The sequence below is a fragment of the Notolepis coatsorum genome, assembly GCF_963971535.1.
Source record: "Notolepis coatsorum genome assembly, chromosome: 1".
In the NCBI taxonomy this organism is placed as follows: Eukaryota; Metazoa; Chordata; class Actinopteri; order Aulopiformes; family Paralepididae; genus Notolepis; species Notolepis coatsorum.
The window spans coordinates 73,492,060-73,509,931 of NC_140165.1; the positions used below are offsets into that span (position 1 = coordinate 73,492,060).

At 45.7% G+C, this 17,872-nt stretch overlaps 1 protein-coding gene across 1 annotated transcript in view; it reads left to right on the plus strand.

Annotated features, from left to right (window-relative positions):
* Positions 1–4,850: 4,850 nt before the first annotated feature.
* Positions 4,851–17,872, plus strand: part of LOC311237645 (dynein regulatory complex protein 11-like) — a gene marked incomplete at both ends in the record, with an annotated part of 97,416 nt that continues 84,394 nt past the window's right edge. Inside the window, 7 exons of the mRNA XM_084325598.1 lie at positions 4,851–5,003; positions 7,449–7,660; positions 8,255–8,452; positions 13,462–13,789; positions 16,379–16,501; positions 17,035–17,223; positions 17,489–17,560. Coding sequence (XP_084181724.1) covers positions 4,851–5,003; positions 7,449–7,660; positions 8,255–8,452; positions 13,462–13,789; positions 16,379–16,501; positions 17,035–17,223; positions 17,489–17,560 — 1,275 coding nt within the window. The remainder of the gene's footprint in view (positions 5,004–7,448; positions 7,661–8,254; positions 8,453–13,461; positions 13,790–16,378; positions 16,502–17,034; positions 17,224–17,488; positions 17,561–17,872) is intronic.

Genomic DNA, 17,872 nt, shown 5'->3' on the forward strand with positions numbered 1-17,872 from the left:
CTTTGATGACCCTCCCGGAGCTTGGATAGGAGTAGGAATAAACTGTACATATACAGCACTGTTTGAACCTGGCACACAACATACTTCACATGTCATTTTTCTTTTTGTTATTCCACCATTGTGGGGCAAGGACTAAGAATAGGAGACTTCTCTTTGATGACCCGAATTCTCTTTGATGACCCTCCCGGAGCTTGGATAGGAGTAGGAATAAACTGTACATATACAGCACTGTTTGAACCTGGCACACAACATACTTCACATGTCATTTTTCTTTTTGTGGAGACGAAGATGATGAGTACCGGTCTTCTCCTCAGACATAAAATCAGTTTTCCAATACAAGTACGACTCAAGACACAGAACATTAGTATGCAAAATAAAAAATGAACACAGATTTTGAGTGTGAATGAAAACTTTATTGCAACAAGATTGCAGAATGGGTACAATACAGTACGGCTCAATACACACAATTGTTAAGGGGATGCAGACCAGAGAAAGAAGTTTTGTCTTGTCTTCTCGTACTGAAAACGTGACTGTTAGCACAGAGACGGCTGCAGTTACACACAGGGCCATTTTCGTTTCGTTTTCAGGGTCAGTTTCGCTTTTCAGAACGAAACGTAATGGCAGGCAAGTTGCCCAGTCCACACGAGCGCTGGATTTAATATAACCATGATTGTATGTGCGCAGTTGCACTGTTCGGCCACACACAACCGGGGATTTGCTACACTGCAACCCCGGTCTTTGAAAACCGGAGTCCAGGGTGAAGTTTTGCGGTTTTGTGTGGGCATAGCAACCAAGGTTCCCAGTGTACAGCAGAGCTGTCGCAATTATTTCCCATGTTCACGGCAGACTGTAAAAAAACAATAGCAAGTTAGCAACCGAGCGCGGGGTAGAGAGATTAGTGTCTCGTTTACATCAGGGTCATATCGACCCTGTACCCGTTGCTCTTGAAGGGCTATTAGACAAGTACAGTACAATGAGAGAGGTAGTGCGACCTTCCACACGTTACTCTCCCAGTGAGAATCTGCGCTGCCAGGCTGGCCGCACATGCGTCGGAGGAAAGCATGAGACAGTCTCCGGAGTTTCTTTCCAGCGATACGCGTCCGGCGTAGATGACAACATATTTAGTATGATTACAAATCCTGAAAATTAAGAAGTTGTCCTTTAGGTGGTCAGAGACTAAACCATTTAGGCGGGATGACTAACAGCTATAGTCAGAGAACACCCTGGAGTGTGTGTGTGTGTGTGTGTGTGTGTGTGTGTCCACCCATGTACATGCAGGTGAGTTAAAGGAGAAATGTAGGTGTCATGGGGGGGGGGGGGGGGGGGGGGTACAGGTATGGACAGGGTAATAGTAGAAAGACATAAATACAGGCAATAAAATGTCATCTGAATATAAAAAATATGAGAAAAATAAACAGTATTATTCAGGCGAGGGTCTGTACCCTAACTGGCATGATATACATTATAGGTGCTGCAGGTTTTGGTGGTTAAGAGTCAGACACAGTTAGCAGTCAGACATTCCTAATAGTCGTGCAGCCATTAGTTCTCCAGCTGCTGGCAGCAGCATCTTTGAGGGAACAAAGTGACAACTAAACACACATCCTCCAACTGTTGACACACTGACTCTATTATTACATGTCTAGATGTAACATTACTGTCTATGTATAATGTACCTATGTAAACGAGACGAACCCCGCCCCCCCCCCCCCCCCCCCCCCCCATTCGCAACTACTTGTCCAGACCACTTATACTTGTCCAGACCACTTATACCCGTCCAGCCTGGCTCTGCGGCTCTGCAGATACCCCCTACTCGCAGGAGGGGCAGTATGGGAGGTGAAGGGGGCCAGGAGATGGCGGTGTTGTGCAGTTGCGATCGTGTCAAACTAAAGGAAGTGGCGGTAATGCACTCTGTAGGTGCCAACTGCCAATAAATCAGACAAAGAAGAAGAAGAAGAAGGAACGTTAGTTGGAATTGTTTGTTGCGGCCGGTGCAGTGAGGTAGGTGCACACCTCACTCCGGAATGCAGGAACAAGCATTACACGCTAAAATCACTTGCCTGGTTCCCAGCGGGATTGAAAGTAGTCGGTAGGATTATAGGACTTGATTGATTGATTGAAAAGTTTATTAACAGATTGCAGAATGGGTACAGTACAGTACAGCTCAATACATACAATTGTTAAGGGGATGCAGACCAGAGAAAGACTTTCGTCTTGTTTACATCAGGGTCCCCCATTTTCAATTCATCATAACATATATGACATACATGACATACAGATAGACAGTACTGCTACATCTATACATTTATATGACTGAACTATCCACACACAAGTACATACACGACACGCACGCTGAGCACGCTCACACACTAGCAGCCACTTTAACACTCATGACGCACACACGCACACTTATGGCCAGAGGAAAGGCCACTTAAAGTAGTATAACATCAGGAACAGTGTATTGCACTACTAAAGCTAACTAGCATGTCCTATATGCTCTGTAAATACTAATGTACAGATACCGAGATGGCACACCATGTACCTGTTTATTGCACTGTTTTATTGGATTCTATTAATATGTTGTACCACTGTATTTTTATTGGATTCTATTATATGTTGTACCACTGTATTGCACATCGTCGCGGGCAAGACCAGCCGCATTTCATTGTATACCTGTATGCCGTGACAATTAAAACTCTTGAATCTTGAATCTTGAATCTTGAATCATATCAGATTTGCAAATACAGTACTGTTTGTGATACAGAAGTGTCCAGAAAAGGAGTGTATATACATTTGGCATAGAAACTGTACATTGGAGGAGGTTGGTTGGGTGGGGTGGGGTGGGGTTGGGTGGGTTGGGTGAGGGCTGTACATTGGAGGTGGGGGGGGGGGGGGGGGGGGGTTGGGAAGGGGACACACACATTTTACACTGTACATTGGAATATTGACAAAGCCTTACTTGGTCATTTACTGTACAACTAGGTTAGGACATTTGTAGGGGCCAGTTTCGAATTGCAGTCTCACGTAGGTGTTTTTTGAGAGTGTTTTTGAAGGTGGGTAGTGATTCACATTCCTTTACAGCTTTAGGCAGGGCGTTCCACATTGATGTGGCATAATTGCGAAACGTGTTTAGTCCCTTGTTTGAGCCGAATCTGGGTTTTACATGATTTGTGGAGCTCCCTCTGGTGTTGTGATCGTGGTATTCACTGACCTTTGGGAAGTATTTTGACATGTACATGGGTACCTTGGTCGCGTAGTGTATCTTGTAGACCAGGCCCATTGCAAGTTGCTGTACTCTGTCGTCTACTCTAAGCCATCCTAGGTTGTCAAAGTGGGCAGGGGTGAGGTGGGTTCTAGGAGTCAGGTCAAGTAGTAGTCTGACTAGCTTGTTTTGAGATGTTTGTAATTTGTTTTTTAGTGCCTTTGAGGTGCTTTGGTACCATGAGGTGCAAGCATAGTCGTAGTACCCTTGAATGAGTGCTCCTGCTAGAGTCTTCAGGGTATTCTTGTTTACCAGAGAGGAGATCCGGTACAAGAATCGCGTTCGTTGGTTGACTTTTTTTATTACATTGGATGCCATTTTGTCACAGGAAAGATTAGCCTCTAGGATGGAACCCAGGTAGGTAATTTCATCTTTCCTTGTGATAATATTGTCACCCACTGTAACCGAGAAGCCGTCGGTCTTGCTGAGTTTGTTATTTGAACCGAAGAGAATGGACTCTGTTTTGCCCATGTGTAATGATAGTTTGTTGTCGGCGAGCCATATGCAGATTTTGCCTAGTTCCGAGCTGAGGGCTTTTTCAACCTGTAACTTGTTCTTGTCAGAGACCAGCAGGGCTGAGTCGTCCGCAAACAGGAACAAGTTGCAGTCACAAGCTGACGACATGTCATTTGCATAAATTAGGAATAGTAGCGGTCTTAGTATGCTTCCTTGTGGACCACCGACGAACCAGAGCACCAGTGGTCCAGCTGCTCTTGCCGTGAAACACTTTTAGTATATATTGTTTGGTAGTTTAATATAATGTCTAATCCGCCCGGGCCAATGGGCCGGTAGACGGGCAAAAAGAATTGGGTCTTGCCCTTGGGCCGGATTAGTTTTCTTTACATGTATGTTTGTTTGTTTATTTGTGTGTCCGTTTCCCCCCCACCATAACACCAACCCATGTACAAGGTACCTCTCTCAGACGTGAACACGGGCAGGCTTAGTGTGCCATTATTATATGGATGCCGTGATTATGCACAGTTTGCACAAGTTGAATCACAGAGTGGTAGGATATCTGTTTACTTCATTGTGAGAAGTTTGACATCCCTTTTTATACAGTTCTTGACGTGGTATTTATTGATGTGTGATAAAGTTTCCTTCATTGTGTGAAGTGCTATTTATTAACAATCGATATCGTATGAAGTGCTATTTATTGACAATTGATCGTATGACATGCTATTTATTGACAATTGATATTACTCTCCTTCATTGTGTGAAGTGTCACCAGGTTGCTGTGAATAAAACCCTGCCCGGTCAAGACTGATTGGGGTTCCTGAGCATGAGGTTGAAGTGGGCTTATAATAATGTTGTCCACTCCTTTTTATGTAATAAATATTATGGTTAAATTAACCTACACTCTTGTGTCTTTCTTAAAGCTAGGAACTTAGCGGGTGTAACATTTGGCGTAGTCAGTAGTCCTAGCTAAGTAAGCATTTATCTTTTCATGGGGGAAGCGGATTACATGTTTTTTTCCTTATTTTTGAGCACGTGAAACGGCAAGAGCAGCGGTGGGCCAGGGCCACGCAGCAGAGAGGATCCAGGGCCATTGTGGTCTTCTCATCAGTTCTCATAGGCCATGGAGCCAGACGCGATGGCGCAGCGCATACAGGAGTTGGAGCAGGAGTTGCAGAGACTGCAGCCAGACGTTCAACCAGGAGCTTCGAGCAGCACTGGGGACAATGTGGAGCCAGCTGCAGAGGCTCAAGGGGGAACACGGTTGGTGTACATCCAGCAGAGTGAAAAGGTACCCAAATTCTCTGGCAATCTGGATAACGCAGACTCGCCTACCCTGGAAGAATGGATTGAACTGATTGAGAACCATATCCAGTTAAAATCGTCTGAAAAAGAAAAAGCTAATTGTGTGTATAACCATTTAGAAGGGGCGGCCCGGGTAGAGGTTAAATATCTTCCCAAACAAGAGAGAGAGACTGTTGGTGGAATAATTCAGATATTGAGAGAAGTGTATGGATGTTCACACTCTCTAATCTCTCTTCAGCGCAGGTTTTTTAACCGCAAACAACGTGAGGGGGAGTCATTGTTGGACTATTCCCATGCCCTTATGTCCCAAATGGATCAGATTGTTCAAACAGACGCACAGGCTAAGCCTAAGTCCCAAAGAGACCTGCGTGACCAATTTTGTGAGGGGGTCAAGGACCATGGTTTGAGTATAAGATTACGAGACAAAATTTGTGTGAACCCTAATTGGAAAATTAGGGATGTACGGAGGGAGGCTGTTGAGTGGACAGCGCAGTGTGAAAAACGGTCATTTAAAAAGGATAATCACTCCCCTCCATTTTCGAATGAAGTCCAGGCACAAGTGTCCTGCGAGCCAATTGAAAATAAATCAAGTTATTCTGAACTGAAAGCCCTCATTGAGGCTCAACAGAGACAATTGGATGTGCTAATGAAAGCATTGCAGCCCTTCAAACAGGAAGGTGGGGCTCAACCTCCATCTAGATTTAGAAGAGCTCCTGCTCCTGATGGAAAGCCTATCTGTTTTCGGTGTGATCAAAGGGGCCATATAGCACGTTACTGCACTGCAGCTCTCCCAAAAACATCCCAGCCCAAAAAGGGACCAGGCCAAGCAGAGGGACGAGAGCCCACTACTACCGAGCAAAGTCATATAAACCCTGAGACTAAGCTTGATTCAGGACGAAATCCATCTGTTATGTCGACACTTGTGAGTGAATGTCCAGTAGTGGAGGTTAAGATGGGGGAAATTGTGGTTCCATCATTATTGGATACTGGGTCCATGGTCACAACGATGACTGAGAGTTTTTTTAAAGAACATTTTGGTCACCTCACCGATGCTCAGTTACGTGAGTGTGCATGGTTAGATCTTCGGGCAGGAAATGGTCTAGAGCTGCCATACCTGGGTTATTTGGAGTTGGACATCACGATTTTGGGAAAATGTATCACGGGCAGGGGTGTCCTGGTAGTCAGAGATGCAGATGACCCTCAAATGCAGCATAAAAAAAGGTTAACCACGGGAGTACTGGGTATGAATGTAATCAAAGGGTTTTATCAGGAGTTGTTTGTACAGTCTGGCTCTAGTCTTTTTGAGGATCCTAGAGTGACAGAGGCCCCGGAATGGAGACGAGCCCTTAGACACTGCCAAGTGGAGGAGACCATGGCCAATTCCCCTGAGCCCTTCAGAGTCAGAGTGAGAGGTAAGCGGCCATTTTGTGTAGCTGCCGGTACATTAATAATGGTCCCTGTAACATGTCCTAAGGTCCATTCACAGCAGCACATGGAATTATTGGTGGAGCCATTACGGCCAGGTGAGGGGGTACTTCCAGAAGGGCTGTTGGTTTCACCAGCCCTAGTGACAGCTGAAGCAGGGATAACATATGTACCAATCACTAATGTGGGCTACTCTGATGTTTGGCTAACCCCACGCAGGGTCATCGCTACGGTGAGCATGGTAACTATAGTATCAGAACCAGCTCCTCAGGTTGAGTTTCGCAGGGATGTGATTAACAATGAGTGCACAGCATCTGTGTCCCTTCCAGGAACTGAAGCTGGGGGGGGGGCTGACTGGGTTTTGCCTAATTCTTTTGAGGGATTAGATGCATCTGAGCAACAACAAGCGGCAGCTTTGATTAATAAATATAACAGTCTGTTTGCAAAAAGTGAAGCTGATTTGGGCTGTACCAATCTGATTCAGCATGAGATCCCCCTGCTAGATGATGCTCCTGTACGGCAGCCGTACCGTCGCATCATCCCGTCTCAATATGATATGGTGAGGGCCCACATAAAACAACTGCTGGACAGCCAGATCATCAGAGAGAGTTGTAGCCCTTATGCATCACCCATTGTCATGGTACAGAAGAAAGACGGCGGAAACCGAATGTGTGTAGACTATCGTCGCCTCAATGCTAAGACTAGGAAAGATGCGTTCCCTTTGCCACGGATTGAGGAGTCATTAGATGGACTGGTGGGAGCTAAATGGTTTTCAACTCTGGACTTAGCCAGTGGCTACAACCAAGTGGAGGTTGTGGAAAAGGATAGGGCAAAGACGGCATTCTGTACTCCATTCGGTCTATTCGAATTTAATAGGATGTCATTTGGATTGTGCAATGCTCCTAGCACTTTTCAACGCCTTATGGAGCGCATGTTCGGAGATTGCCGTTATCAGTCTGTTTTACTGTACCTTGATGATGTGATTGTGTTCTCTTCCTCTGTTCAGCAGCACATAGAGAGGCTGGAGGAAGTTTTCTCTCGGCTACAGAAGCAGGGGCTCAAGGTAAAGGGTTCTAAATGCCATTTCTTTCAGAGGCAAGTGAAATATCTGGGCCATGTAGTTTCGGCTGAGGGAGTGGCAACAGACCCGGACAAGGTAGCAATTGTGAAGGAGTGGCGGACCCCCACTAATCTGGCCGAGCTCAAATCTTTCCTGGGGTTTGCTAGTTACTATCGGCGCTTTATAGCTGGGTTTGCAAAGATGGCTGCTCCTTTAAATCATGCAGCAGCACAATTGTCCCCAGGCATAAAAAAGGGTAAGACTCCCAGGAAGCCACTGGCCCCGGTCTGGACACCAGAGTGTGAAGAGAATTTTGGCCAGATAAAGACGGCGCTGATCTCTGCACCAGTGTTGGCCTATGCAGATTTTCATAGGCCATTTGTGTTACAGATTGATGCTAGTCATGCGGGGTTGGGGGCAGTACTTTGCCAGGAACATGGAGGGAAGCTCAGGCCTGTCGCTTATGCTAGTAGGGCACTTAAACCTACAGAAAAGAACATGCAGAACTATAGCTCTATGAAACTAGAGTTTCTTGCTCTTAAGTGGGCAGTGTCGGAGAAATTCAGAGGGTATCTGTTAGGGGGTTCCTGCACTGTATATACAGATAACAACCCACTTACCCACCTAGACACAGCTAAACTTGGTGCAGTAGAGCAACGATGGGCAGGCGAGCTGGCTCCATTTAACCTTACTTTAAAATATCGTCCTGGGACTAGGAATGGTAATGCGGATGCCTTGTCTCGCCGGTACAGGGAGCCCAGTACGACTGAGGCCTCGGAGGAGGAAGATGTCTGGGAGGAAGGGCTCTTTGGCATCCAGTCTGACATTTCTGTGCTTCCAGGTTGTTCCAAGGAGAGCCTAGCCGTGTTGCAAGAACAAGATCCAGTTATTGGACCACTGTTGGCCTGTTGGAGAAAAGCCAGGCCACCCGATGCAAAGGAGAGGGAGAGGTTTGGCCAGGGTACCAAGGAGCTTGCACGCCAATGGGGGCGCCTGAGAGAGGAAGGGACAGTGCTGTATCGACAGTGTAAATCTCCTGATGGTGGTAAGGAGATCTATCAGCTTGTACTACCACAGTGTTTACATAAAGATGTGCTCACTCAGCTGCATGATAATCATGGGCATCAGGGGGTGGAGCGGACGTTGCAGCTTGCGCGTTCGCGGTGTTACTGGCCAAATATGTACAGGGATGTCGAGAAATGGTGTCTGCAGTGTGGGAGATGTGTGTTGGCTAAAGCTGTACAGCCAAAAATTAAACCAGTTATGGGCAGTCTACAGGCCTCTAGGCCAGTGGTTCCCAACCTTTTTTGAGTACTGTACCACCAAAGCATTTCAAGCCAACCAAAAGTACCACCTACTATGCAATCAATCGTGGTGATGCCCAGGATGTATAATTAATAAATTAATAGTCTATATATTGTGGCAGACCGGCTGTGTGTGTGTGTGTGTGTGTGTGTGTGTGTGTGTGTGTGTGTGTGTGTGTGTGTGTGTGTGTGTGTGTGTGTGTGTAGCTAAGGTGAAACCTGGGAGTGGAAGAAGGAGAGAAGTGATGAGGAGAGATAGAGAAGAGGAGATTTTTGTCTTTGTGACCCAATGCGACAATTAATGTGACACTTAAATCATATATTCAATCATAACTAATCATATAAATTATAATAGCCATTGTTTAAAGACTAAAAAAAAGTTAGTAACTCACCAATTAATGTGACACTTGAGCCTGTCATACAAGCTAAGAACAGTTGTGTCTTTACCTTGAAGAGAGAGATTCAGCTGGTTGAGTTTGCTGAAAATGTCAGAGAGGTTTCCCAGCCGAGCTACCCAGTCTGTGTCGTCGAACATCGCCACAAGGGGGTGTGTGTGCTCAGACAGAAATGCCCTCACTTCATTGCGCAGCTCGAACAGCTGCTCGCTGTAACGTCTTCCCTCGGGATAACCGTCGGTGTGAAGCAGGAGCTGTTTATGTTCTGAGTCTGACCCACCGTCTTCACAAAGTGACTGAAACAGTCTATGATTCAAAGGCCTGGACTGTATGAAGTTGATCACTTTTACGGCATCATTCAAAACATAATTTAACTCTGGACGCCGTCTGTGCACACATGAGCAGTATTTCCAATCCAGCTTGTGTTGAGAGAAAAAATTGTCAATAACGTTAAAAACGTCCAGTCCAGTAGTTCTCCCCGTGAGTTTCTTGCAAAACAGAATGTGCTCGTTCATCTCCAAAGTGTCTTTGTAACGCACAAACGCAATCAGTTGTGCTTCCCCACTGACATCCGTCTATTCATCCAACTGCAAAGCGAACATAATTTATATGCTTTACATTGTTTCTGGATGAACCATCTCGACTCAGCCATTGATCCATAATGATTTTTATCTCAATAAACACCAGCGCTTCAATGAATACCTGACAGCTGACAGACAGTCCGGCGCCGGCGGGCGGGAAGCTGAACTCAGCGCCAATAATAATATAATTATAGCCAGCAAATGATTACTTAATTTGAATGCCCCCAATTTTGGTTACATTATTACAGATTATGCATTATTCATTATGTGGGTACAGTTTTCCTGTACAATTTCTAATAATTTTTTTATTTATTTTTTTAACTTTTCAAAATCTTTTCACGTACCACCTGGGGACCACCCACGTACCACTAGTGGTACGCGTACCACCGGTTGGGAAACACTGCTCTAGGCCACATGAAATCCTGGCTATAGATTTCACCATGTTGGAACTAGCTTCAAATGGAAGAGAAAATGTGCTGGTCTTAACAGATGTGTTTTCCAAATACACCCAGGCCATTCCCACTAAAGATCAGCGGGCCAGTACCGTAGCTGATGTTCTGGTTAAACAGTGGTTTAATTTGTTTGGTCCTCCTGAACGTATCCATTCAGATCAAGGAAGAAACTTTGAGAGTGGGTTGGTCAGGCAGTTATGCAAGGTCTACAAGATTCGCAAGTCTCGTACTACCCCTTACCACCCTCAGGGAAATGGTCAGTGTGAAAGATATAATCGCACATTACATGATTTGTTGCGCACACTGCCCCCAGACCAGAAGAGATATTGGCCGCGGCACCTTCCTCAGTTAACCTATGCCTAGAACACCACCGTGCATCAGTCCACTGGCATGACTCCCTACTTTTTAATGTTTGGCCGGGAGCCCCGACTCCCTGTGGATTTTTTGCTAGGGGAGGGGTTAGAGGAGGCAGAGCAGGGTCTAGAGGACTGGGTAAAGGAGCACCAGGAGTCACTGGAGGGAGCGTATAGCCATGTACGACAGCGCCTGGCTACAAGGAGAGAGTACAGAGATAAGAAACAGGAAGAGCAAGTGAGAGATCCATTTATAGGGGAGGGAGACCTTGTATATGTCCGTAACCATGGGGTGAAGGGTCGTAACAAGATTCAGGATGTCTGGGAACCGACCCCTTACCGGGTGGTACAGTGCCCCGCAGAACGTGGTGTAGTCTACTCCATCACCCCTGCAGTTCAGGATGGTCCGGTACGGCATGTCCACCGGACTGAGATGAGAGGTATGCCCATAGGTGGGTTGAGGCCTGATACAGGCCATGATTTGGGGGAAGAGCAGGAGGAGCAGGGGGATGGAGGAGACAATGGGGTGGAGGATACAGATGTTACATTGACCGAAGGACGGCCGTTGGAGTCATATAGTGAGGGGTCAATGTCAGAATCCGAGCTTGGTCCAGAGGATGATGTGTTGGAAGGAGGGGATGGTGACTTGGAGACATATTTCCCAGTGGTGGTGGAAGGCCTCAGGAAGTCTAATAGGAGTACTGCAGGCAAACACGATAATCCGTTTAGACTCCCTAAATCTGCAGTTTAAGGTTTTCCCCAAGTAGTAGATTGTATTGGTATATCGTCGGGACGCCGATACATTTGGAGGGGGTGTATGTGACGGGTGGCATTAATGAGAAAGGAGGAGGGGCCTCAATGAGCCAGGTTCCGTTATAGGGGGCTACCTGCGGGAGGAACGTTAGTTGGAATTGTTTGTTGCGGCCGGTGCAGTGAGGTAGGTGCACACCTCACTCCGGAATGCAGGAACAAGCATTACACGCTAAGATCACTTGCCTGGTTCCCAGCGGGATTGAAAGTAGTCGGTAGGATTATAGGACCACCGACGAACCAGAGCACCAGTGGTCCAGCTGCTCTTGCCGTGAAACACTTTTAGTATATATTGTTTGGTAGTTTAATATAATGTCTAATCCGCCCGGGCCAATGGGCCGGTAGATGGGCAAAAAGAATTGGGTCTTGCCCTAGGGCCGGATTAGTTTTCTTTACATGTATGTTTGTTTGTTTATTTGTGTGTCCGTTTCCCCCCCACCATAACACCAACCCATGTACAAGGTACCTCTCTCAGACGTGAACACGGGCAGGCTTAGTGTGCCATTATCATATGGATGCCGTGATTATGCACAGTTTGCACAAGTTGAATCACAGAGTGGTAGGATATCTGTTTACTTCATTGTGAGAAGTTTGACATCCCTTTTTATACAGTTCTTGACGTGGTATTTATTGATGTGTGATAAAGTTTCCTTCATTTTGTGAAGTGCTATTTATTAACAATCGATATCGTATGAAGTGCTATTTATTGACAATTGATCGTATGACATGCTATTTATTGACAATTGATATTACTCTCCTTCATTGTGTGAAGTGTCACCAGGTTGCTGTGAATAAAACCCTGCCCGGTCAAGACTGATTGGGGTTCCTGAGCATGAGGTTGAAGTGGGCTTATAATAATGTTGTCCACTCCTTTTATGTAATAAATATTATGGTTAAATTAACCTACACTCTTGTGTCTTTCTTAAAGCTAAGAACTTAGCGGGTGTAACATATATATTTAGATTCTAGTGTTTATTGTAACCATATTTATTGTAATGTATAATATAACTGATATTCAGGTCATATTACAGACCCTCATCTGCACCTTTGATCACACTGCCTACTTGCTCATATGCTTATATTCAGAGTTAATTATATTGTTTACACTGCCTATTTTTACCTTTCTACTGTACTATAATATTTATTGCCTGTATTTATGTCTTACTATTACCATGCCGGGCAGCGTGTCTTTTACCAACAAACTTGCAGTTCCGTGTTCGGGTTCTGCGATCTGATTGGCCACTGACGTACGCTCTCTCTACGCCCAAACAGCGCGTTACGCTAGTTCTGCCTCTAACCTCTAACAGCCTGCAGCCTGCTAGCATTATCCAATTCATATCAATCGAAATAACGTATTGTTTTCATCTCTCTATATTAACATGATTCCATCAACACAACATACATGTTCAAAACACGACAAGACAGTTTGCATCACTTCCCACGGTTATCTGCACTTATTCTACCGGTAGTGCGGTAGTTGTTGCCACGGTATTGGGTCTTTGGGTGACCAGACCACCGCCCCGCGAGCCCCGCGAGACTTATTTCCTGTGCGCCTAAAATTCTACCTGGTCTCGTCCCATGGGGCTCGCAGGACGGTGGTCTGGGGCTCGCGGGACGTGGTCTGGGGCTCGCGGGGCGGTGGTCTGGGGCTCGCAGGACGGTCCACACACCGCTATCAGTGTTCTTCTTCCCCGCCAATGAAGTATTCACCCAAAGACCCAATACCGTGGCAACAACTACCGCACTACCGGTAGAATAAGTGCAGAGAACCGTGGGAAGTGATGCAAACTGTCTTGTCGTGTTTTGAACATTTATGTTATGAAATCGATAATGCTAGCAGGCTGCAGGCTGTTAGAGGTTAGAGGCAGAACTAGCGTAACGCGCTGTTTGGGCGTAGAGAGAGCGTACGTCAGTGGCCAATCAGATCGCAGAACCCGAGCGCGGAACTGCAAGTTTGTTGCCCATACCTGAACCCCCCCCCCCCGCCCCCATACTGCTATAATGCCTAAATTCCCCCAAGGGGATCAGTAAAGGAATATCTGATCTCATCTTATCTCTTTCCAGTGCGTACAACAAGCAATGGGCAGAAGCCCAAGTGGAGCTGAGCAGTCTGCTGACTCAGGAGCTCCCTGTCGAGCCCCCTTGTCCAGAAAAGGACCGGGTGGTGTTCGTCCAGCGCGTGGCCACCCTCTACGTACGTTACATTCAAATCTTCCGGCAGCTGGAGGAGGCCTACGACCAGGTGGTCCACCCCCAGAAGAGACGCGTGATCCGGGGGGTCCTGGAGGGCGTGATGGGGAGAGTGCTGGAGCTCAAGCACGAGATGGTGGAGAAAGAGTTCTCGGAGTACCACTACCTGGATGATGTGGTCCAGGATCTGAAACTCACACCTGTGAGTCTCAGCAGTCAATAATAATAATAATACACTTTATTTGTATAGCACCTTTCATACAAGAAGTGCTTCACAGCAGTAAAAAAAAGACATAGGCAAAAATGTGCACAAAATTGGCAGATCAAGAGCAATGCATGTGTGACCCGTGTGATCTCGCTCTGCATTGTGTTTCGATTCGACCCCTGTTAAGGGATCGCCCTGAGTGGGAGTTGAACCCCGGCCTCGCGCGCCGCGGGCGGCATCACAGACCACCGTACCAAGAGGTGAATTCACTTTTTTTTTTTTTTTTTTTTGTCTTTTCCCCCTCCATTTTCCTCCGATTTTCTCCCATCCCAATGTTAGTCGTATGCCAATTCCCAGTCCCTTCCTGGTCGCTGCGCACTTACCCCCCACAGTCAGATCATCTGGGAGAGTGGAGGCTACCACGTGCTTCCTCCGACACACGTCCAGCCAATCACCGCTTCTTTTCACCTGGCAGCGCGGATTCTCATTGAGAGGGCATAGCGTGTGGGAGGACCACACTATCCCCCTCAAGTCCAATCCGCGCTTAGCAGGCGCCCCGACCGAACTGTAGGAGTCGCTGTTTACAACGACCCGGACCCACCCCGCCAGCTTCTCCCACCCTCTAATACAGCCAATTGTATTAGTGCAGACGGCCAGCCAAGCTGGTGACAACCCCGGAACAGGCGAATCCAGCTCACAGCTCCGGGGCTGGTGACGAACGCAATCTCCGCTCGGCCACCTAACCGCCTGAGGTGAATTCACTTCTAAGTACTGGGTCTGGATGCCTCTGGGGAGTGAGTTTACTTGCAGTACCGCTTAACGTCCACAGCCACTTCACTATACAAGTCCCTCGTGACTGTGGATAGACATGCGGTACCTCCGTTACACATGAAGTGCAGACATAAAACAAGTATACAATGAGCATAAAATAGACAGCAGCAAAATAGACAAATTCAAGGTAAGGCATAGAACATTAAATCACATAGTTTTTCACATTAGGATCTAACATCTTAATAGGCCTCTTTGTTTATGGTTTAATTATCACTGATAGGCCTACTCATAATATAGACAATTACATTAAAAAAAAATTTAATTATGTTTTTGGTAGATTTTTATTTGTTTGTACTACCGGGCAGTCCGGTAGAGGGAGAGAGAGAGGAAGAACGGGAGACAGAGCGGGGGGAAGACATTCGGCAAAGGACGCCGGGTCCGGGATTTGAACCCCAGTCAGCCGCTTTGCGATGCAGTGCGTTACATGGGTCGCCACTTGGGTGCACAACAATTAACATTTTTAATAAAAGAGTAAAATATAATAGACAAGAGTAAAATAGTGCAGTGCAATAAAATAGTTTGTAAAATAGAATAGACAGAATAAAATAATGCAATAGTGCAGTGCCCACGCTTTACAGAACAGTTTAAACAATTACAATTACTGTTTAAACAGTTTAAAACCCAGTCTTTCATAGTTTAAAACCTGATCTACTTACAGTATTTCCTCCTGTTTGATACCCACACAGTTTAAAACCTGACAGTCTTTCTTGCTTGATACCCACACAGCCCAAAACCTGACAGTCTTTCCTCCTGTTTGATACCAGATAGTCTCCTGTTTGATACCCACACAGTTTAACAATCAACATAAATATTTAATTTAATTTAAACCTTTATTTAAACTCGAAAGGCAACTGAGGTTTCCCTCATTTACAGTCACGTCGAGTGTACATACAGAAATAAGCAAAGAAAAGGGCATATAAAATCACACAGCACATAAAATCATAACAATAAGACAACACGGCGAGTAAGGATAAAAGTAGTAAGGATAACAAATCTATTAAAACACATACAACTTGATTGACAAAGGTTGGAGATCAAGGTTTTAAACTCTGCACCAGAGGGGAGAATCTCAAGCTTTAAGGACTGTTGGAGTTCATTCCATGAGCTAGGGGCATCATAGCAAAATGCATATTTACCCTGTTTACGAGCAAACTGGACCTTAAGGACCAGCCAGTCACTAGAATGGGATCCATAGGTACCAACATTCCATTCCAATAATGATTTTGTATAAGGAGGTAGCTTACCAAAAATGGCCTTAAAAATGAACAAATACCAGTGTTTTTTTGCGCCTCTCCATCAGAGAGGACCAACCAACCTTCTTATAAAGGACACAGGGATGAGTGTTGTATCTATCATTATCTGTATGTCATGTATGTCATATATGTTATGATGAATTGAAAATGGGGGACCCTGATGTAAACAAGACGAAAGCCTTTCTCTGGTCTGCATCCCCTTAACAATTGTATTGTACCCATTCTGCAATCTGTTAATACAATTTTAAATCAATCAATCAATTAGTGATGAATCTGAGGGCAGAATAATATACAGAGTCCAGGGATTTAAATATCATAAAGGTGCTGTCTTGGGGGCAGAAGTGACCAGCAGTCCCCGTTCACTTAACATACTTCATAACCAGGCAGGGACTGTAAAGGTTGGCTCATGGTAATGCCCTTCCCCAAAAAAGAAGGAATGCTATATAGATTCTTCAATCGCCACGAAACCATGAGAGCTGTTGTCTTTGATTTCCCCTTATAGGCAGACATAGAGATCCCTATCCCTCGCTATTTCATCAGTGAACGCAGCGAAATGCTACAGGAGCGAAGGGCGATGTTAAAGGACATCCTCAACAGGATGGAAGGTACTCCAGAGAGACCCCAAGTGAGTTCTACACTGGCTACAGTTCAGTCGAGGGAAAAAACAACATACTGTACTTGATCATGTTATTTACTATTTACTTGGTCATTCATTCAAAAATAAGATTACAGTATTTTTACAGTATAATCTACATCAGGGGTTCTCAAATTTCTTTTTATACCACACCCCCATTTTATTTAGGATTCTTTTTGGCGACCCCACACTTAAGGTATCGTGTCATTTCAATGTGGAATTAAGGAATATCAAAATAAAAGCACATGTTTTTGACTTTGATCATGCATATTTATTAGACAATTATATTACAGCACTATGTTATCAATACAAATTTATAAAACGAGGCATATTTAGCCAAAATATGTTGCCAGAACATACAAAAATATATAAAAAAATGTATTTCTTGTATTAAAGAAAATTACTTGCCAATGCGCTGTCACCTACCCACGACCCCACTTTGGGTCGCGACCCGTAGTTTGAGAACCACTGATCTACATATTACTACAGTATCAGTTTACCACTTCTTCTATTGTCCCTGTCAGTCTGTAGCATTAACAATGGACCTGGAGGAGGCGGTTAGGATCATCCAGGTAGCAGAGAGAGCTCGCCAGGGGCGCACCAGGGCCATGTTCATGAAGGAGATCCACAGGGGAAAGGAGAGGCAGAGCTGGGACCGTGACAGGGATCTGGGGGCAGCTGCTATTGACTCGGCTGTGGTCTGCATCCAGAAGGTACTGTGTGCACCGTGCTCATCAGGGGGGGTAGTGTAGCTACATCACTATGTACATTACCCCTCCCTCCCTCCCTCCCTCCCTCCCCCCCTCCCTCCCTCCCTCCCTCCCTCCCTCCCTCCCTCCCTCCCTCCCTCCCTCCCTCCCTCCCTCCCTCGCTCGCTAGATACAGATAATCACATGGTTTCATAGACATGAGCTCTGAGATGTACAACTTCTCATTGTACGAGATACAAATGATGACAAATGAAGACTTCATTCTCAGGTGTGGAAAGGCTACATACAGAGGAAGAGGACCTTAAAGGAACGTGAGGAAGAGCTGATATTTCTGGGCATGGTGAGTTAAACAGACGTGACGCTGGTTGTGTCTGGTGAGTTAAACAGACGTGACACTGGTTGTCTCTGGTGAGTTAAACAGACGTGACACTGGTTGTCTCTGGTGAGTTAAACAGACGTGACACTGGTTGTCTCTGGTGAGTTAAACAGACATGACACTGGTTGTCTCTGGTGAGTTAAACAGACATGACACTGGTTGTCTCTGGTGAGTTAAACAGACGTGACACTGGTTGTGTCTGGTGAGTTAAACAGACGTGACACTGGTTGTCTCTGGTGAGTTAAACAGACGTGACACTGGTTGTGTCTGGTGAGT